Source organism: Drosophila hydei, unplaced genomic scaffold (genome assembly GCF_003285905.1).
Source record: "Drosophila hydei strain 15085-1641.00,03,60 unplaced genomic scaffold, DhydRS2 tig00000361-arrow-arrow-pilon, whole genome shotgun sequence".
NCBI lineage: Eukaryota > Metazoa > Arthropoda > Insecta > Diptera > Drosophilidae > Drosophila > Drosophila hydei.
In genome coordinates, this window is record NW_022045717.1 from 767,501 (window position 1) to 788,491 (window position 20,991).

The window sequence follows — 20,991 nt, forward strand, 5'->3', positions numbered from 1 at the left end:
CGTGTGTGCGTGTGTGTGTGCATTGTATTGTTTTGTGGATGTGTGTGTATTATGTTGTTGTTGTTGTGTGTCTGTGTGTGTGTGTTTCTTCTGTGAGTTGTTGCTTTTCTTTTTCTTTCCTCTAGTTTTTGTTTTTCAATCTTATAACATTTCATTTAAGATATATTTATATACATATATATATAAATATATACATATAAATATATATATACATAAATATATATTTATACATATATACACATTCACATATATATATATATATTTATATATATATATATATATATATATATATATATAGACTTTGGGGGGTCTTATATGAAAAAAAAAAAAAAAACAAACAAACAAACAAACAAAACGCGTCCTAACCTGCTTCACTGTCGCTCGAGTCACTCGAACTGCTATCACTCGAACTCGAGGACGATGAATCGCTGGAACTTGAACTAGAGGACACAGGATTCGCTGGCTGCACAGCCTCGACTTTACTCGACGTCGTCTCGTCTGCAAGAAGAAAGTAGAAAATTAATACGCAATTTAGTGAAAACTTTACTTATTTGTTAATAGATATATATTAGAATATCTACCTTTCTTGGCTGTTTTCTTGCTAGCTCCCAGTTGGCCAGTTACGTCCTGTAACCGTTTCTCCAGTTCTTGTTTCTTTTCGGCCATTTGCTCGTCCTTTGACTTTCCGGAAGGCTTTTTATCTGTAATAGGAAAATTGAGAGCTTGTTTTTAGTAATTGTGTCAAGAGTTTGACAGCTCAACACTGACTCAATGCGGTTAGTGATGTGAGACAGTAAGCGATATATATATATATATAAATATATAAATATATATATATACATATACATATACATATACATATACATATACATATACACATTCATATACATATACATATATATATTTATAGATAAAGAGGGGAACAGAGATAGCAGACAGAGATGAGTAGAGATAAAATAAACATTAAGAACTCAACTGAAAATCAATCGAAATATAGAAATTGAAATTTGAATACAATTAAAGCATGCTGCAGAGCTTATCTTTATTTTATCTATCCATCTATCTATATGTGTATATATATGAAACAATCAGTTTATGAATCACTCAATCAATCCATCCACCATCTAGTCATCCAACAGACACACGATAATGCAAGAGTTCTAGGCGCATGCAGTGTTATTGTAATGCTTGATAGATTATGTTGCTCTACTTTAAACATAAATTTCCACAGTTGATGCTCCATGAAATAACCTTGCAGATGTTCCTTGAAACAGTGAAAGATACAAATGTATCTGATCTATATATATAAATATATAAAAGAAAAAAGCATGACATTTTTATGCTTAAGGTTTCTATTGCTGTTGTTCAATAATTTGATGAATCTCGGAATAATGCCAGATTCAAACTAGATACGCTCAATCGTGCTACTATATTACTCAATTGTTGTCTTCATTGCGTATTCGCTAAACTTTACATCTGCAAGGGTATTTAATCTTCGGCAGTCCGAAGAAAACTGATTTCTTGATTAATTTTTAAGTTATGAGGGAAAGTGGGGAAAACGTTAAGAAAATTAATTGAAAACAAAAGCTGGAAACTTAGGATATTTCTATGAGGTTTTCTTTATGGTTGTTTACAGGATATTGTTTTTTTTTTTTTTTTTTTTTTTTTTTTTTGTTCTTTTGAGAGTTTAGCTAACTAAACATGTGACCACTAAAATAATTTGCACAAATACAATAAATTGTGCGCATATTTGTTTGTTGTTCTTTGTCTTAAATTTGGAAAATTGTTTCGAGTTTTTCATCGTTTACAGCTCTATATAGATTAAATGTATATAACAATTTTGACAAAACAAAAATATCAAATACAAACAGCAAAACGCAACACGACATCCAACAATATGAATTTGAATTATATTCTTTTTATAAATACAATAAATTATGGTTTCTTTTTTATAAATTTGAGAGCATTGATTGTTGTTGTTTTTTGTTGTTGTTCTTGCTGTTGTTGTTCTTGTTGTTGTTGCTATTGTTCTTGTTCTTGTTGTTGTTGTTGTTGATGTTTGTGGTCTCGGTTTAGTTACAAACTTACAATATGGCTTACGTGTTTTTTTGCGCAAACACGACGCCACATAGCTTTCTAGCTCGCGCAGCGTCGACGGCTTCAGCGTCTCGAAATCGATCTCAATCTCATCCGGATTCGAGTCGCGCAGCGATGGCTCACGATTTTGTATAATATGTACCACACGTCCCAGTTTGTCGCCTAGCACAAGATGAGACAAATATCATTTAAATTATTATATTCAATTTAATATAAATAATATAATACATATAAATATATATTGATCAAACACATTATTAATCACGGAACACACTCTCTCTGTTTCTTCTTTATTCGAAAACCCATTTGGTATAATATTTCAGTCCTTCAAAGGCTCAGTTTTAGGTCATTTTACCTATTTACCTATATATCAAATATTTCAGATTCATATATTTTTATACATTCTATTTGCAAGATAAATAGAAACTATTTCTCATATTTCCATGTGTATCAATTTTAGATAACATATCAGTAATAACCTTGAGTTCTTGATCCTCAGGAATCTTGCTTATTTAATTTATCTATCTATCAACAAATCTTTAATCATCTAATTTTTGGCTTGTTCTACACTGATCTGTTAGATACAATAAGTAAATTCTCAAATTGAGAAGATTACAGGACTTGGAATCTACTTTCATGTGCTCTATCCCACATGATTAAGTATGTTTGATCGCATATATAAGATATATATTTTGTATATGCATTCGTCTCACCTGGCAACTTGTTAATGTCAAGGGAAAGCTGTCGCTTTTCATCGTAGGACATTGGCTTGGCGGTATCCTCCTCCTCGGAATCGAAGTTCATCACCTGGCTGGGCTTCTTCTTGCTGCTTCCGCGAGCACCGGCACCGCCGCTGGCACCACCAGCTCCAGCGCCAGCTCCAGCGCTGGCATTGCTGCTACCCTTGGTGCGTTTCGCATTGCTGGTGGCGCCGCTGCCACCGCCGCCGCCACCGCTGCCACCACCACCAGATGCGCTACCCGCTCCAACACCGGCTGCACCAGCAGCCGCACCGCTCGCTGCATTGCCGGCAGCAACGCCTGCGCCGCTTTTGGCGCCGCGCTGTCCCTTGACCTTAGCACCTTTACTGCCACCACTGCTGCCACCGCCAGCACCGCCGGCACCAGCAGCCGCCCCAGCTGCCAATGCGCCCGCTAATGCACCGGCCGCCGCCTTGCCACCGCCAGCCGCCACACCTGCCGAATTGACGCCGGCCGCATAGCCCGCTCCACCAGCGGCACCGCCGCCCGTCAGCTGGCTCATCGCCAGGATGTCGTGGACATGCTGCAGCGTTGGCCCACCGGGTACACCGCCTGCCACGCCCACTCCGCCGGCACCCACCAGCGAACTGCTGAGCAACGCCGACAAATTGGCGCTCGCTGCACCGCCAGCATTAAGTCCAGCCACATTGGTGGGCAATGAGACGCCACCGTGGCTGGCATTACTGGCGCTGGCTGCATGCTGATGATGGCCACCGCCACCGCCAGCACCACTGCCACCACCGGCGGCGCTGGCACTGCCCTGACCCAAGGTCTTTTTCTTCTCTTTGAGTTTTTTCTTGGCCTTCTTCTTGGCGGATGCTTCCTCGACCAGTTTACGTATCTCCTCCTGCAAGCCCAGCAGCTTCGATTCGAGCATTTTCAGCTTCGCACTGCGCTCCTCATCCGAATTCGATTCGTTTTCCGTATCGCTGGAATCCTCACTTGATGAATCACTTGCATCATGCTTCGACGTGCTCGTATAGCCATGATGATGATGCGCCGCATTCGCAACGGGCTCATCGGGTATATTCGCGTATCGCATCTCGAAGACATCCTGCAGCTTACGACCCATGGCAACGACATCATGATCTGGCGGATTGTATTTGTAGCAATTGGTGAATATTAATCGCACATCGGCCGCGAATTCCGGCGCGCTCTTATATTCGCGATTGTCCATTTTACGCTTAACGGTACCCAGATCCATGGGCTTCTTGATGATATCGTGATAGTCGTGCAGACCCAATAGCTCAGCATCGACGGGTTTATAGAAGGGCCAGGCATAGCCGGAGTGCTTTTTGGAGAACAGCTCCTTGAGTATCTCATTGCATGATTTAAGTGCATCCGATAGTTTCTCCTTCGATTTGGCACCAGCAACGCCGCCAATGGCGCCGCCGGCAACCAGACCAGGCACACCAGCGACACCCAATGGTGACATTGGATAGCCCGAGCCCTGGAATGTAAGATCCTTTGGTTGGTTTTCAAATTGATCGATTTCGATAGTTCGATTGGTCGATTCGTGAGTGGTGTATGTGCAATGACAATAACGAGATAACGATGATTGGAACGAATCAAAAAAAAAAAAAGAAAATGGAGAGAAAAGAAGAAAACAAGAAGCGGCAATGGGTTAGAGCATTCAAAAAATGGTTTATCGATTTGTCAGTTGATATATACAAATTTATAAATATATTCATCAAAATAAGTATAATTATATTTATAATATAGACTTTATGGATTAGCATATTTAGAGCCGAAAAGCAGTATCGATAAGGAGTGGCTACCATAGAATATCGATAGCTGATTGTAACTTAACATCATCATCAATGGACTTGCTCTCTGTATTGATCGATATCGATATTTATTGATCGTCAGCTCTAATACGCATTTCGATGATCTCAAATCATAATTGTAAAAGGCAAAGGCAGCGTTTAATACATGAGCTGTTGATAAATTTCTTCTATATGTATATATATTGTTGTGTGTGTGGTAGATTGTGTTAGTGTATAGGATCAGAGTTTACTTTTGTGTGTATGTGTGTGCTTGTGTTTTTTGTTGTGCATAGATAAAGTGTGAGGTACAAATAAACTACAGCTAAAATCCAGATTACTTAACACAAATAGTAATTCTGCTCAATCAATTCAAACTATCGATTCTCCTATCTTAAATACTAGCAAAAGTTTAGATTCGATATTTCTTTCAAAATCTCTAAAACTTTTTGCTTTTCAAATTTTAAATTCAGTCACAGAAAATTTTCACTTATGACTTTTGATCAAATCTTAAATTGAAATTTACGTTCATTTGCAAAGAGTCGAAATACAAAGACAACGAGGCACACATATCGGAACCTACCGCTGTTTATATACATAAACTGATATACAGGTATTTAAACTAGATCGAGCTATGCAGACATCAATTGAAATAACTATATAATCGCCGTTACTCGTTTACACATGAAACTTGCAACATATCTTTAGCCTGTATATACTGAACTGATAATTTGTCTTACGCTGTAAGCGAGCATTAGGCAGTCGGCTGTACCCGACTGCAACATAGGTTAATCTTTGCCGCTTGTGAGAGGTGTGATTGCAGCTAATACGTGTTATAAACATTTGTATTCTTATATTAAGCACATAGATCACACATACACACATACGCACACACACACACCCATACACACACTCTCTTTTTCACATACACACAATTGATGAACTTTTGAACGTCTGTCAATTGCCTCTTACCTTTTTGCCAATTACCTGACGATTCGATTCCCGCCGCGTCGCTATTTTGGCCGCCTTGGAGTCCATTTGGGCATAAGGCGATTCGAAGGCATTCGCCGTCGGCGTCGTTGTGTCCGCCTTTCGCTTGACGCCCTTCTTCATTTTGGCCGGTTGCTGTGGCGGTATAACAGCATCCACAACACCGACACCGACGCCCGCCGTACTATTCACATATGCTTGCACCGCATTGGCTGCATTAACGGCAGCCGTTGGTATTGTTACACCGCCAGCTCCATCTAAGGCAGCTGCAGCGACAGCAGCCGCTGCTGCCGCTTGCGCTTGGGCGACCGCTGTTGCCGCCGCATTGCCATCGAGCAGGGAGCTGTTGTTGAGCGATGTCTGTTGGCCGGCAGCTCCATAACTGTTGCCACCGCCGCTTTGCGCAGGATTTAATAGGCTGGCCATGGCCGCATTTAGCACAGCTGCATTTGTTGCACCAGGCCCCGCCCCCGCTGCTGCAGCCGCTGCCGCTGCCATCGCTGCGGTGGTCGTTGTATTCGTACTCCCTGGAACCGTATGCGGTGGCATTGTGCTTATCGGTGGTATGGACGGTGTAACGCCTCCGGCCGTTGATGAAACCGTGCCGCCCATGGCGGAGACAGGTCGGGCGTTTGCTGCTGCTGCTGCCGCTACAGCTGCTGCTTGAATGGCCGCTACTGTTGCCGCCGCTGACGTTGGCGTTGAGACACCCGCTGCTGATGGCTGTGGCAGACCACTCATTGGTGTCAGCTGTGAGGATTGCGCTGTTTTCCCACCCGCTGTTGTTGGTGTACTGGTCGCAGAGGCTGTGGCGGCACTACTACTACCAACGCTGGTACCGCCGCCAGATGAAATGGCAGCCAAGCCGCTGGCACTACTGTTGGAGGCTTTGGGTGTGGTCGGTGCACGCTGTTTCTTTTTGCCACCCTTCGCTGTGACGGGCTCCAGTTCGAGCTCTTCCTTGGGCATCGATTCGATCTTCTGCAAAAAGACCTTCTCTAGAGTTTGCGCCATCACAACAACATCCTCGCCGGGCTTATTGTACACATAACAATTGGTGAACATTGTATTGAAGTCGTGAATGGCCTCCTTCGCAGACCAATAGTAGTTGTTCTCCAAACGTTTCTTAATCGTACCCATGTCCATTGGCTGTTTGATTATCTTGTGATAATCGGGCAGGTTCAGTTTCTTGGCATCGACAGGCTGTTGAAAGGGCCAAGAGAAATGATGCTTCCAAATGACCTTCATCACTGTTTTAATCAAATATTGCAATTGATTTGTATTCCGCCCCGGTCGCTCCTGCGGCGGCACAACCGGTGGCTGTACAATACCATTGATGGGCTCCACAGCGGGCTCATAACGTGGCGGTGGTTCGTTGGATGACATTGTTCTTTATATATCTTTCTATAATGTTGCTTGTCTCTTGTTGTTACTAATTAGATCAATCAGCGAATTATGCTGCTATTTTTGTTGCTCCTCAAGTTGTTGACTGAGACGGCCGACGCACACACACCACAACCGCAGCACACACGCCCGGGGCCGTCTCGTCCTGCTCACGCGTCCTCTTTTGTTCGCCCCGCTGCTCAAAGCAGCCAATGATGATACACTGCTCGACGAATGCAGGTGTTTCTTCTATTGCTGCGCCTGCTCCTCCTGCTATTGCTACTGTTACTTTTGCTTGTCCTGCTGCAATTGCTGCAGGTCTGATGCTTTATTCTTTCAACGGCTATTGCTGCTGCGGCTTCTGCTGCTTCTTCGACGGCTGCTGTTGGCTTTTGTTTCCGTTGCATGCTCAGCAAATTGTTATCAACTAGGAATTGAAAATTCTATTAATTCAATGCTTCTAACAATATTGATTTGTTTATATATATTTACCACCACTTGCCGGTGTCGCGGCTTCTCCAGATGTCAGTTTAATGTTGCTGTTGCTGTTGCTGCGAATTCAGTTCAGTTGGCATTTTGTGTCGCCAATTCTTCTTAGTTACAGATTCAATGTTGATGTTAATATATTGATTTATTTTGTATAACTTTAAGTTGTTTTTATTGGTCGGGTTGTCGCTCTACCAATCAGCGAGACTGCAAGTAGAATAAGTAATAGGTAAATATATTTAGAATATAAATATTCACGAAATAACTCAAAAATACATTTAGAATTGATATATTGCGGATAGAAATTGATAATCGATGCTAATATCAAAATAATTCCTCCCACCAATGCAAAACTGCATTTAAAGAATAAATGTGAACAATTTTTTTTTGTTTATGTCAGCCGGTTGACCGGCCGGTTCTGTTAAAACGTTTTGGCTGCTTAAACATATTTCACTTCAAATGTTTGTTGAAAGAATTTTATAGTGCAGACACACACGCATACCCACATACCACACATACGCAGTAAAGCAGGGCGCGAAAACTAAATTTCATTTTTCGTTACATAAACAACAAAATGGCATACGATAAACAGTTAAAATAAACAAAATACAAACACGAATGCACACGCTTACGCATACACACATCTCATCAACATTGCAGCACAACCAACACACGATGATGATTCTCCCGCGTTCGGCAAATGCGAAATGTAACAAACACTTGAAAAGCAAAGTCAAAATAAAATAAATACAGAAACAAAATGTTTTGAATTTGCTTTTTTACTCTTTGACAATTTTTCTTTTGAATCTCACACGTTGGTTGCAGCTGCTGCCGCTTCTGCTGCTGTTGCTTGGCTTGGCCTTTATTTTTCTTTTTGTTTTTCGTATCTGTGTGTGTGCTTTGCGTGTGTGTATGTTAGTTACTTTGCCGCCGTTTTGGCACTCACGGCAACAGCGCAAACAGCACTAGTCGAAAAGAGCGGCGAGACAACTTTCGAAATTCGAAAATGCCAGAGAGCGAGAGCACCAGAGGGAAAGAGAAAGAGCGTCACACACACACATGGGACACGATATATTCACATAGAGCTGTCCCGTTTGCACACAGGTCTCAGTTTAAAATGGTGCTAAGCAGCACAATAAAATACCAATAGTTTCAGATACATCTACAGCTAATATTATTTTTGCCTTAAGAACAATAAATACAGTCTAGTTAGCCTTATTATAATTTACGAAGAACGTGAACACATACATATGCAGAATACATACGGCTGTATATAGGTGTTGATGGGAGAAATTCACCACACCGCTAACTTGGTTATGTTCCGTTCCAGCAGTAGCTGGCAACATGATTCATGCATAATAAAGTCTCTTTGTTTGTCGTTGTTGCACATAACAAGCATATATATATATATATATATATATATATATATATATATATATATATATATATATATATATATACATGAAAATAAAAAGGCATACCAAATTTTGGTTTTAACACCCTCGCCATTAATTCAGACGATATTGGTGAGCGGAAAAAATCCAATGGGCTCACTGTAGCTTTGACGGCTGCCACAAACAACATGCACATACACACATATAATCAGTTTCACACCACGCGCTGTTCTCTCGCACAGAATGTTGCTGCACAGTGGTTTCGCGCTCGCACAAATGTCATCCAAATTGTAAACAATGGGGCCAACATTATTTACGAGTTTGCAAATCATACACAAATATTTGCATAAATATAAATATAAATATATATATATATATATATAAATATAAATATATATATATATATATATATATATATATATATATATATATATAAATTCACTTATCTAAGCACAAACTGTCTTTATACTTTTTATGCCGGCCGGCGAATATGTATCTCTGATTTTGCTTTCACTTTGAAACTCATTTTTGTTAAATACATACATACATACATACACATATATAGCACACACATAAATTAAACACGTAAAATATTCAATTTAAACCACTGTATGCATGAGTCTCGCATGTGTATTTCGTACTCTTGACTGCTGACTGTAGATTTGTGGTTACGGTTTGTTGCCGACTGCTAAAATATATTTATATATATATAAAAAAATGCAATGACGCGAAATTAAAATCAGATGAAGTTCGAATGCAACAACAATACATCAACAAATGATGTAGTCATTACGATTGTAAGGAGCGCGAATTGAATATTTTTGTAACGCGCAATTATTTTTATTTATTTCGAAAACAAAAAAGGAAAAAAACACGCCAACGCCGATTGCAGCAGCAGACGGGTGAGCTTCTACTCCCTCTCTCTCTCTCTCACATTTGCTTTTCGCTCTCTTGCTCATTCTCACAACAAAACAAAACATTAACTGACAACGCACACACACACGCAAACATATATACAGGCGTACACGGACAGCAAACGTGCTGATGTCCGCTGCGCTGTTGTAATTATGTAGTACAGTAGACGACTTTGAGTTTTCAACAAAATTTTACGTAGAACGCAACAACACCAGCAGTAAAGCAGCGTAGCGCGAACGTAGCTCTCGGCTTGTACTTCGTATCGGCACACGAGCGCACGTTCTTTGTGCTTCGTGTTTGCATTTGTGTATGTAACGGAGCGCGCCATACAACACACGATATATATATTTATTTATACATATAAATGTATTTTCTTGTGTGTATGTGTGTGAATATGTTTTCAAGGCAAACACGATGACGTCGAGCTAAAAGAAGAAGAGAAGCAGTACTGGAACAGCAATGGCATGCATTTTATCATTATTGGCGCCCCAAGAGGCGAGAGGCCAGCAAAAGAAAATAATAATTCGACAATTTACGGGTTCCTAACAGATAATTTAACTTTACACTAAGCTTTTAATTTAATTGATTTCATGCTCAGAAGAAAATATAATGATGCAAATATGTTTATCAACAAAGGTCAACAATTTTCGTCACTTATGTGCAAAAATTTGGTATAAAAAATAAATAGGTCTTGTACATACAAAAGCTTCATTCAATATCAAACAATACGTATAGATTCATTAATTGTTATTTATTACATTTTTTACAGTTGCACTTGAACTGCGCGCAAAAAATGTTATTTAAATAAATAAAATACAAGTGATCCAAACACCCATACATACATAACATAGTGTCGTGACTGAGCACTTGGGGCCAAATACACGAGTTAGAGTGAGACAACAATGCACTACGTAATATATATTCGAAATGCAAATATGGCGGCAGCGGCACGAGACACAAGCCCAGTAACGACCGAAAATAGAGAGAGCGAGAGAGAGAAAGTGGGTTTTACGTTTGTATAGGTCACTGTATGTGAGTAAGCGCGATTCTCTCCTTGTCTGCTGTTGATGCCAGAGTTCGAAAGTGAAAAAGCAGGCGGCAAAGAACAGCAACTATTGTTGTTGCTGCTCCTGCTGCCGCTATAATTTGCTGTATCTGCAAGTATGTGCCGACTACCGTAACGATACGAAGCGACTACGTCACGAACGAACGTATAAGTGTCGAATCAAATGTCGCGCCGAAGAGCGTGGAATGTTGACTGCCTGCCTCTAGGTTAATAAATCGTGCTAATAGTGGCACGAATTTAAAGCCGGTTTACATGCAGCAGCAGCGTGCCGGTGCCGCTGCCACAACCTGCCCAACTGCAGCCGCCTTCGACGTTGACAGCAAAACCATCAATGAAATTGCGTTTTGCCCAACTCCTCAACCTTATCCCATCGCACGCCTAGATTCAAAACACAGCGCTATAAGAAAACCCCATTTTAATATAAAGTCATATTATAATTCAAAATGAGCCAAGAGCTAAGTTAAATTGAGATTTTAAATTTTCGCGCCAAAATGCAACTCTCACACAGACACAGATACACACACATACGAAGATACAAATCAGATGCTGAGGTGAAATGACAAATTAACAGTAAATGCATGAAATGCCGGCTAGTTGTTTACATATTTTTTACAATGGATTATATAGATAAGAGCTATTGAAATTCACCTACTCTTGATCAAAATTTCAGTTTTTACGGACAGTTGTATCTAAAGGAAAATCAAAAAATTTAGTAAGTTATGTGCGAATATCAATATATTTCTTGATTCCCGCCGTTACCCCCGTTAAGTCCAAAAAAATACATAGGGGTAGAAAAAGAAAATGCAGCTGGCTTTTGAAGCTAAAATGAGAAGGGTTGCTATAGCTGTATTTGTTGCTTATCTTCGAGAATGGCTCCTAGTTGAAATAGATGTCCATACATCAGAGAACTATATATACAGCAACAGCTCAAGACAATGATAATCGAGAGATCGATAAATTCGCAATCGCATTGCCACATTGTGTGGGGCATGAGCCACGTGCAACGCTTGAACGGCAGACCCCTTTTTATTTTCGACGATCTGTAGTTGGATTACTTTACTTACATTTATTTTGTTGTATTGTTTTTGTTTGTTGTTTGTTGTGTTAATATCCAAAACAATTCGAATGAATTGTGATTGTTGTTATGTGGAGATATCCGAAATTGTGTTTTTTGAAGTTGTTGTGGTCGCTGTATCCGTATTGTTGTTGTGTAGCTTATCAATATGCTTTCATTTGTTGTAGCTTTGACTTGATTATTATTATTATTTTTGTTGTATGTATATAAATATATAGATTTTTGTAACAATAATACAACACGCAAATTCTAAATTTCTACACAATTGTTAAGTGTGTAACTATATAAAAAAAAAGATAAAAATATATATATATATTTTTTAATATATATGTAACAAGGCACCACACATTGTTGATGCGCGAGAATATCAACAAAAAAAAATGCGCACATGACGTATCGGCTACGTAGAGTACGTAATTGATGACGGGACGAATACGACAGCGGCGGTTTCGAACACGTAGCAGCTACGAGAAGCTACGTACGTTATTACGTTACGTTTCGTTAAACAGCGGCGGCGGCAAAACAGCGCGATACACACTCACTCATATATTTATACATACATGCATACGTTGAAAGACTACATTACGTTCATACACGTAATATATTAATATAATAATAAAAAATATATCAAATTATATTTTTATATTCATTTATTTTTTATTTCAAATATTTTGTAGCTTGATAAAATATTTTGTTGGATGTTTGCCATTTTCCTTTTCTTTTTTTCGTGTTTTTGTTGTTTTATTTATGTATTTTTTTCTTAATTTTATTTTGTTAATATTCACTGCCTAGTACTGCTAAAGGCACGTACACACACTTAAATACAGACACACGCTACGGCACACATATATATATATATATAAATACACATATATATTTACACACACATACACACGCACACACCACATACGCTCAGCGACAGATAGCTGCTAGTGTTGGCTGGTTGCGCTGTTCGTTGCCACCACCAAAAAAAAAAAAAAAAAAAAGTAACACGAAAAAATTGTCATGTCCATTGAAGTCTCACATTTTCAAATTTATTTCATTGCGCAAAATTCATTGTATTTGTAAAAAGTATTATTTGAAATCATAACGTGCTATTTTTAATATGCACTTGATGTAAAATTTATATAATTTTAGCTAGTTTTTACCACAATTTAAAAGCAATTTTTACACACCGATATACGTACGCGCTACAATTTTCGACATACGCGCGTTTCTTGTGAGTAAAGCAGCCGTCGTTGTCGCCATCAAATATACAAAAATTTTTCGAAATTACTCAAACCGCGAATACACATACACATATACACAGCGAAAGGCAAGCGCACGCGTACATCAACTGGTATATAGCGGTACTGCTCACATTTAATGCCGACGGGCGTGCGTGCAAGTGCAACCGACATATTAGCGCTGCATTAGCTACAGAGAGCGCGAGAGCGGACACTGTGCATGGGAGACATGTCGAAAGCGTCTGTGTACGCTCAGCGTTCGTTGGTGGTGGCAATAGCAAATGCTGCTGTCGGTGTTGGTGGTGAATTTTCGAATTATATATATATATATATATATATCTATATATGTATATACATGTGTGAGTGTGTATATATATGTGTGTGTGTACAAAAGCAACGAGCAGCGCGCATGAAAAAATGCACGATGAACAAACGTAACGAGGAAACAAAATGGCTGTCTCACAATATTTTTATAGCATCGGTTATGTTGTTAAGCGCCTTTTGTCAGTCTAAGCACCAATGCGCCCCAAATGCTTAAGACAACTATCAGCTGAATATCCATTCGGTTTCGTTTGATTGCGCCGCTTGTACCATTTTTTAGCATTTACATATATTATCTACATTTTAGCATTGACTAGCACATTTTTTCGTGTTCATTTCAGCACGTAGCGACGCGAGTACTATCGATTCAGTTTCCTTGCTCGATTCATCGATATATATGCGATAAGAGATTAGAATTAATCGATGCTAAACAACGTAACCGAACATTCAATTGTCCATCGCCAACCAGCTGTTAGCGTCGCAAGTCGATAAGCGATAAGTTCACATTGAATACAGACGATAAATAAAAGCAATACCTTGCGAAAAGGGTAAGCAGCAGTAAATTAATAACGAAACTTCGTAAGACAAGCAAAAACTTTTAAATTCGAACAAACAATAGCATTGTTAAGCAGCATCTCAACGCACGACGCCATTTATTGTGTTAGGTGGGCTAGCGGCGGTACCCACACGCGTGCGCACACACACATACATACTAATGCAAATACCACTACATATGCAATTTACAGAACCAGCCGCAGGTCGTCATGCCACGAGGAAAATACGTTAACCACAAAGGCCGCAGTCGCCACTTCACATCGCCCGAGGAACTGCAACAAGAGTCAGAGGATGAAAGCGAACAATCGACTGGCAGCGATGATGAAGAGGAGCAGAAAGGAGCCGCAGGCGCCGGTACATCCAAACAGCCGGCTGCATCAACTGGTGCAGCACGGAAACCAGCAAGGGCCGTTCAGCGACAAAAGCAGCAGCAGCAGCGGCAGCAGCGCAGCTCCTCCGATGAAGAATCGGATGATGATGACAGCGATGATGATTCGGAGGCGGAAGTGCGCGACGCCAAGAAGGGCGTGGCCGCACTTATCGAAATCGAGAATCCCAACCGTGTGACCAAAAAGGCCACTCAAAAGCTCTCGCAAATAAAGATCGATGATGGATCTAACAGTGCAGCTGGCGGTGTCAGTGGCAGCGGCTCATCCTCATCACACAAGCCGGAGCTCTCACGTCGCGAGCGTGAACAGATTGAAAAGCAAAAGGCGCGACAGCGCTACGAGAAGCTCCATGCTGCTGGCAAGACCACCGAGGCGAAGGCTGATCTCGCCCGACTGGCTCTCATCCGGCAGCAGCGTGAGGAGGCGGCTGCCAAGCGGGAGGCTGAGAAGAAATCTGTAGCCGATCTGTCCAAAAAGCCGCTCTCCAAATAGTCTAGACGATCCACTTGACAGCGGGTTTATGGCAATCGCATTCAAAAACAAAAACAAAAAATAGTTCGAATTCGCATTAACTAACATTCAAAAACAATTGTTGTACAATTTCTAAAAACATTTTAACAGCAACAAATAATATCTACATATATAAAATGCAATTGCACTACCTAACTTATGATGTCATATTCTCAATGCTTGGTTTTCTCTCTTCTCCAGTTTAACGATAACAAAAGTATCCAACATTTAGTTAAGTCTCAGCGCCCGATATCGAATTTTTCTATTAAATTGTTTATTCCCATTTTTTTTACAATTTTTTTTTAAAACTAACTTTTGTAATTGATAATTATATTGAATAAATAAATATATATATACATCTTAATATGTATATATATGTATATTTATATATTAAACGCATACGGCAAGCGCTCGCCTACAGTAAGGACTCTTAGCTAACGAACAGCTGTTAAATATTCTTTTAATCTTTAATTTGAATTTGGATTCGTTTTCATTTAAAGTGCCCAATTTTTTCCCCATTTTCACCCAATTTCCACATATCTGAGTGAAATGAAAATAAATTCACATAATCGGACTGTCGTGAAATGTAATTCTATATATAGATATTTGGCATGATTTTGTGAAAATTTGTAAATAAAGTGGAAATGTTCGCTTTAGCGAGCTTTGACTGTAGCATGAACTGTTGTTGCTCTCTTCAAATGTTTTCTTTCATCTCTTTTTTTGCCAGATCTAAGAGCTGATAATCAGATTTGTTAATATAAAAAAAAAAATATATATATATATATATATATATAGAGGAATCCCTACAAAGGTTTCAATTGCCACTATCAAAATATGTATAAACAATTTCAAATGTATTTCATATAGTATATATATATTTTCTTTTGTTTGTATTATCTATTCAAATATACTAAATACGCTTAGATTAATAGGTCGGCTGGACTAGAGACTAAACCACGCCCCATACCTCTTCGAAGGCGGTGCAGAGCTTGGAGCAGGCAATGGCCGCCGATAAAGGATAGTTGCTAATGGAGAAGAGCTCCTCGGTGTAGTCGGTGTTGAGCACGCCGTGTGCAAAGGCGCCAATGACCATGACAACAGGCTCGTCGTACGCTGTGCTGCCCTCCGCGCCATGTGGCACCAATTCACGGCAATTGGAAACCAGTTTGCCAGAGAAGGACATCGCATACTTCTTGCAGCCAACGGGCAAATGGTCTGTGATCGGATTCTTGATGACGCTCATCAAACGGCGCGACGTATCGTTGGCCCGTATTTGAAATTTATGCAGCAACTGCACCATAAGGCCAGCAAAGCGTTTAAACGTGCGCGGTATGCGTGTCTGTGGATTGATCTCAATAAGTACATTGTGCTCGGTGCGGACGAACACCTGCAGCAAGCCGGCGCGATTCAGCGGCGAGTCGAACAGCATCAGCAGGCATTGGTGGGTGATGTCGGGGCGGCAGGTGCCCGGGTCTCTTTGATTTTTGCGCATGATGCCCGCATGGTCATCGCAGTTGAGCAGCTCGAATGTGTTGTGCACCTGCAGCAAGCGTGCGCAATAGCCAAATGTTAATAATCAGTTGGGGATATATAATTATTTGAATTACTAACCTTCACCGTCTCCAGTTGCGCGCCTTCTAGCACAATTATCAGGCGTTTTTCGCTCGCATTCACGTGCAGCACCTTGAAGTGCTTCTTGTCCAAATCGAATTCGGGATCGTCAGCCTTGCGGCCCACGAATTTCCGTTTGCGATTTATCATTTTGCCCTGGCCTCCCATTTCTATATTATTATTTTTGTTACACTCTGTATGCTTTGATTACAAAAACAAATGACATGTGCACGCGGCGACAGTAGAGATGAGCTATTTACAGCTGTCGATTGTTTATTTAAACATACGACTAGGCACACTTATCGCTTCTCGATTGAGCTCAGCTGTAATTTGCTCATCTCGAAAAGGAGAACTATCAAGCATTCATCGTCAAATTATATCGATGCTATACGACAGTTCGAAATTTTACCGGTACTGCGTTATCGACAAGTTCTAACTGCTTCTATTGAATTATTTATGCTAAAACGGCATGCTCACTGGCATGCTCATAAAAAGGTAGTGAAATATACGCTTTCTCTGACTAATTAGAATTTTTTTTTACCTACGTTACCAAAACGAAGCATTACCTGCTGCTGATGCTGATAAGCCCAATTCGACTTATCGATAGCATTGTTGTGCCTTGCCATCACTAAATAAATTTGCTATTTATTATTTTGATTGCATTGCCATTGTTGACGAAGCTCAGACTACGTTTAAATATTAAAAGAAAATACAGTTGACATGGCTGCCGTCCGTCGTGATATAGCGCCGTTTCTGCAACGCGTACGCGCCTTCCTCCTGGGCGTAAGTATGTTGCAGCCGTGCTGTACTTACTAAAACTAAAAGTGCGTTATGTAAGTGACAGAGATTTTCTATATATTTAATTTATTTTTAGCGTGAACACACTGTTGCGCTGCGCTTTGAGGATGGCTTGGCTGATCGCACACAGCCGCAGCCGGAGCTGCCGGACGGCCCCTCACACCAACTCTCGGCCAACTACTATTGCTCCCGCGACGCACGTCGCGAGGTGCAGCCCCCCATTGACCTGGTGCAGCAACAGAAACTGATTGACGCCGCAACCGAAGGTGCACCCAAGGCCCGCCACCAGCTGCCCACGCCCGGCAAAGTCTATGCATGGGACTAAGCCCGATTAGTGACCAGCTCGATTGCACGCAATCTACTGATTGTAAATTAAATATTTTTTTTGTGCGAATGCCGTTTAATTTTAAATATAGACATTGTTAAACCACGGAGCATTTTTAGCAGTCACTGCTGAGGGAAGAACAACAACACCAAACGGTTGTCATTTGCAAGAACACTTAACATTTATTATTGATTTATAATTTTCTTCTTAGGTCGTCAAATGTCTCTTAAGGCAGGCATATGCCACACGTAAAGCTGAAAGAAGAAGTGTAAAAGCTAGAAAATTGATTTCAAATACTGTTCATACATTTTTTGTTAGCTTGGCAATCCATTAAACTCTCTTAGCTATATTTTGCAAAGCTTTAAGTATTGATGATTTAAACATTAAGAGTAAAATTCCTGATTCTAGGTATGTAATAATTGCTAATCCAAAACCCTCTGAACTTGTTGAAAGTATTTGCTTGCCACTGAGATATCGTCTGCTTAGGGAGTGGCATACGAAAGAGCGAGACGGGAAGAGGGCAGAGGGCAGTAAAGCTGGTCTCATTCCTCTACCCGTCTCGCTCTTTCGTATGCTACTATTTAGTTGGTAGCTAAGTTTTATTATATACTAGAATTTATTTATTTTTGTAGATTTTCTATAATTTGCCACGCCCCCTAAAGTCTGTGCACAAGGTGCGCAGTAATGCAATCTAGCTCTCAACTCGTTTTGCCTCGTCCCTAGTGCCCACTAAGATATATATAGATATATACATTGCATTGAAGCAGATTCTCGAATCGCACCTTTTCATAAAATCATCAATTCCAATTCCCATTAGAGTCAAGGACACGCTTCACAGCACAAAGCTAAGGATTTGCACAGTAAAAGGATTTTAATCTCTACTCCACTTATGCGAATGGGAATGCGAATGCAAATTGCGAATGGGAATGGGAATGGGAATGGGAATGCGAATGTTGCCTTTACAGCTTCTAGTTGGCAACAAGTGCAGCGAAGTCCAAACGACTGTGCAACACTCGTTCGCGAACTCCATTGAAAAACCAGCCAGTCGATACCCTGATCCTGCGCCTCAGCCTGCGCCTGCAACGAACTGAACGGGGTAAGGCTGTGAAAGAAATCGTTTATGACTTTAATTGGCCCGCCCTCTAAATGTGTCTATATATATGTATGTATATATGCACATCTTCCCGAATTACATGTTATCAGACAATTAGATAGAGCCGAATCTTTATTTACCTTCTTTAAACTCTGTAGCCTCAATATATAGTTACCAATATGCTCCTCTCACTGTGCGAACGAGTGTTACTAATGGCAATAAAGCTAATGATGATGATGGAGATAACATTCGTGCATGATAATAGAAAATTCTGTGAATTCTGCTTGTTTTGAAGGGCTTACAATTAAAAACTTATAAACAAATTTTAATGTGGAATCAAAGCACACGAAATACTTTTTTTCTCGCTCCTCTTTTGCCATTGAAAACGCTGTGCAACAGTCAAAAGCGGCGCTGATTGCATTAATGCGACTTTTTCTTGTTAAGTCGAATGGGCGAAGAGCACAAAAAATAAAGGGAAACTGTTGAATAAAAGAGGAACTTCCTTGATTAAAGGAAATGCTGAGCTGAAATGCTTTAATTTAGCTTGAATTTCTTTTCTTTGGCAGTTGGTTGAAAAATCAGGTAATTAATCAATCATTCGGGTAATCAATCAATCAATTTAATGCTCGCTTAATTAATCAATCAATCACTCATTCAATTGAGAGAATCAAAAAGCAGTCAATCAGTTATTGTGGCAGTGAGACATTCAATTAGACAGTCTGGCAATCAATCAATCAGTCAGGCAATCAGTCAATCAATCAATTAGCTGCTCCATCAATCAGTCGATCATTTAATTGACAGAATTTACTAGCAATCAATAAGCTAGTCAATCATTCAATCAGACAATCACTCAATCTGTCCGACAGATAATCAATCAATCAGTCAGTCAAACTATCAGTCAGCCATTCAATTTAGTTACTTAATTGTACAGTCAATCATTCAATCAAGCAGTCAATATTTCAATCAAACAATCAGTCAGACAGTCTCTCAATCAGTGAGTCTGCAAGCAATAAATCGGTCAATCAATAAAATATTATTATTATTAGGTATTATTCTGAGGTAATCAATCAGGCAGTCAATCAATTAGTAACTCATTTGCTCAAACAGCCATTAAGAGTATAAAATATTAACTAGTGGTCAGTCAGCAAGTTAGTCAGTCACTCAATCAGTTCATCAGTCAGTAAGTTTGGCAGTTGGTGTCAATCATTCAGATAGTTCGGCAGTCAGTTAATCAGATGTTCAATCAATTTGTCAGTTAGTTGATGGATGAAGCACACTATTTAGTCAATCAGTCTACTAAGCAGGCAGTCAATCAATCAGTTGTTCTCTAAGTCAGTCAACTATTTAAGTTCTATTCATTCCAGCAATCTGTTATTCATTTCATCAATCAGTCAATCAAACAATACTTAACTATTTACTCATATATTTATTCAAATTTATAGGCGAATTGAAGATTGCAGGTATATTGAGTGGACAGCACAGTTGCACAGAGAGAGAGAAAGAGAGAGAGAGGGAGGGAGAGGAAGAGAGAGCTATTAAGAGCATAATGCGCATAGTAATTTGGCCACCCTGTGTGACACCCTGTGCAGAGGAGCACTTCAGCTGGCATCAATCTGAGCACGAGAGCTGCCCACAATGCGACGGTCGAGTGTGCAAGTGTGTGTGCGTGTGAGAGATGTGTGTGGATGACACATTAAAGTGCAGCTTTAAAAAATGATGTGTGGCACCCACAGACCACTCGCATCCACTCGCATCATTCATGGGAGCGAAGCTCTTCTGTCCGTGCCTGGCCAAATGGAGAAATGTATTTTTGCAACGCGGCCTGGCAGGTTGCAGTCGAATGCTTAACATCGTTTAACGTTTCAGGCTGCCATTAGTGGTGCCGCTGCCACTCCCACTGCCACTCCCACTGCCACTTGCACTGCCACTCGCAACCCACTTGCATCGGCCTGTTTATTCTGTTAGTCAAAACGAGATGTGTGCCCTGCATTTGCAATTGCATGGTAATCGAATTATCTGGCAACTCTGCTTCGGGTTTCCTCTTCTTCTGGCCAGAATGGGGCAATCGGGCGTCCAGCCATCGAACGGCCTGTGGAATTGTGCGGGCGGCTTTGGGCGATTGACCTTAAAAGCAGCGCTAGGCGATACTGCACAACGGCACCCTACAGTCTGTCAGTGGTGTATATCGCTTAGGACAGGTTGGTGAGTGAAGTTGTTTCATGAAGATGGCTGC

General features: G+C 40.4%; 4 protein-coding genes across 20 annotated transcripts in view; 2 read left to right on the forward strand and 2 right to left on the reverse strand.

Moving 5' to 3' along the window:
- Positions 1-13,822, reverse strand: part of LOC111604058 (homeotic protein female sterile) — a 26,710-nt gene extending 12,888 nt beyond the window's left edge. The window contains exons 1-8 of one of the 15 annotated variants that reach the window (XM_030224138.1): positions 13,778-13,822; positions 11,920-12,210; positions 7,487-7,687; positions 5,594-7,421; positions 2,811-4,323; positions 2,089-2,259; positions 582-701; positions 367-498 (exon numbers count right to left, since the gene is read on the reverse strand). In XM_030224138.1, coding sequence (XP_030079998.1) covers positions 367-498; positions 582-701; positions 2,089-2,259; positions 2,811-4,323; positions 5,594-6,997 — 3,340 coding nt within the window. In that variant the 5' untranslated portion in view covers positions 6,998-7,421; positions 7,487-7,687; positions 11,920-12,210; positions 13,778-13,822. Of the gene's footprint in view, positions 1-305; positions 499-581; positions 702-2,088; positions 2,260-2,810; positions 4,324-5,593; positions 7,422-7,486; positions 7,688-11,919; positions 12,211-13,078; positions 13,275-13,619 lie in introns of those variants that run through there. The other 14 variants (XM_030224139.1, XM_030224142.1, XM_030224146.1 and 11 more) reach the window with 14 other exon arrangements.
- On the forward strand, positions 5,086-15,202 carry LOC111604066 (28 kDa heat- and acid-stable phosphoprotein-like). Of its 3 annotated transcripts, none has more exons than XM_023321935.2 (2): positions 5,086-5,234; positions 14,224-15,202. In XM_023321935.2, exon 2 carries the CDS (start codon positions 14,242-14,244, stop codon positions 14,911-14,913), a length of 672 nt encoding a protein of 223 aa, XP_023177703.1. In that variant the 5' UTR covers positions 5,086-5,234; positions 14,224-14,241; the 3' UTR covers positions 14,914-15,202. The 3 variants fall into 3 exon arrangements, with proteins under 3 accessions (XP_023177703.1, XP_023177700.1, XP_023177701.1); XM_023321932.2 differs by lacking the exon at positions 5,086-5,234 and adding an exon at positions 13,944-14,025 and having other exon boundaries at positions 14,224-15,200; XM_023321933.2 differs by lacking the exon at positions 5,086-5,234 and adding an exon at positions 14,035-14,142.
- A 615-nt stretch (positions 15,203-15,817) lies between these two features.
- LOC111604046 (ribosomal RNA small subunit methyltransferase NEP1) lies at positions 15,818-16,778 on the reverse strand. Its single transcript, XM_023321904.2, has 2 exons — positions 16,543-16,778; positions 15,818-16,471 (listed from the first exon to the last, which is right to left on the reverse strand). The coding sequence occupies exons 1-2, from the start codon at positions 16,708-16,710 to the stop codon at positions 15,881-15,883; spliced, it is 759 nt and encodes a 252-aa protein (XP_023177672.1). The 5' UTR covers positions 16,711-16,778; the 3' UTR covers positions 15,818-15,880.
- A 409-nt stretch (positions 16,779-17,187) lies between these two features.
- LOC111604061 (NADH dehydrogenase [ubiquinone] 1 alpha subcomplex subunit 7) lies at positions 17,188-17,781 on the forward strand. The gene is made up of 2 exons (XM_023321927.2): positions 17,188-17,325; positions 17,417-17,781. The coding sequence occupies exons 1-2, from the start codon at positions 17,263-17,265 to the stop codon at positions 17,663-17,665; spliced, it is 312 nt and encodes a 103-aa protein (XP_023177695.1). The 5' UTR covers positions 17,188-17,262; the 3' UTR covers positions 17,666-17,781.
- Positions 17,782-20,991: the final 3,210 nt, after the last annotated feature.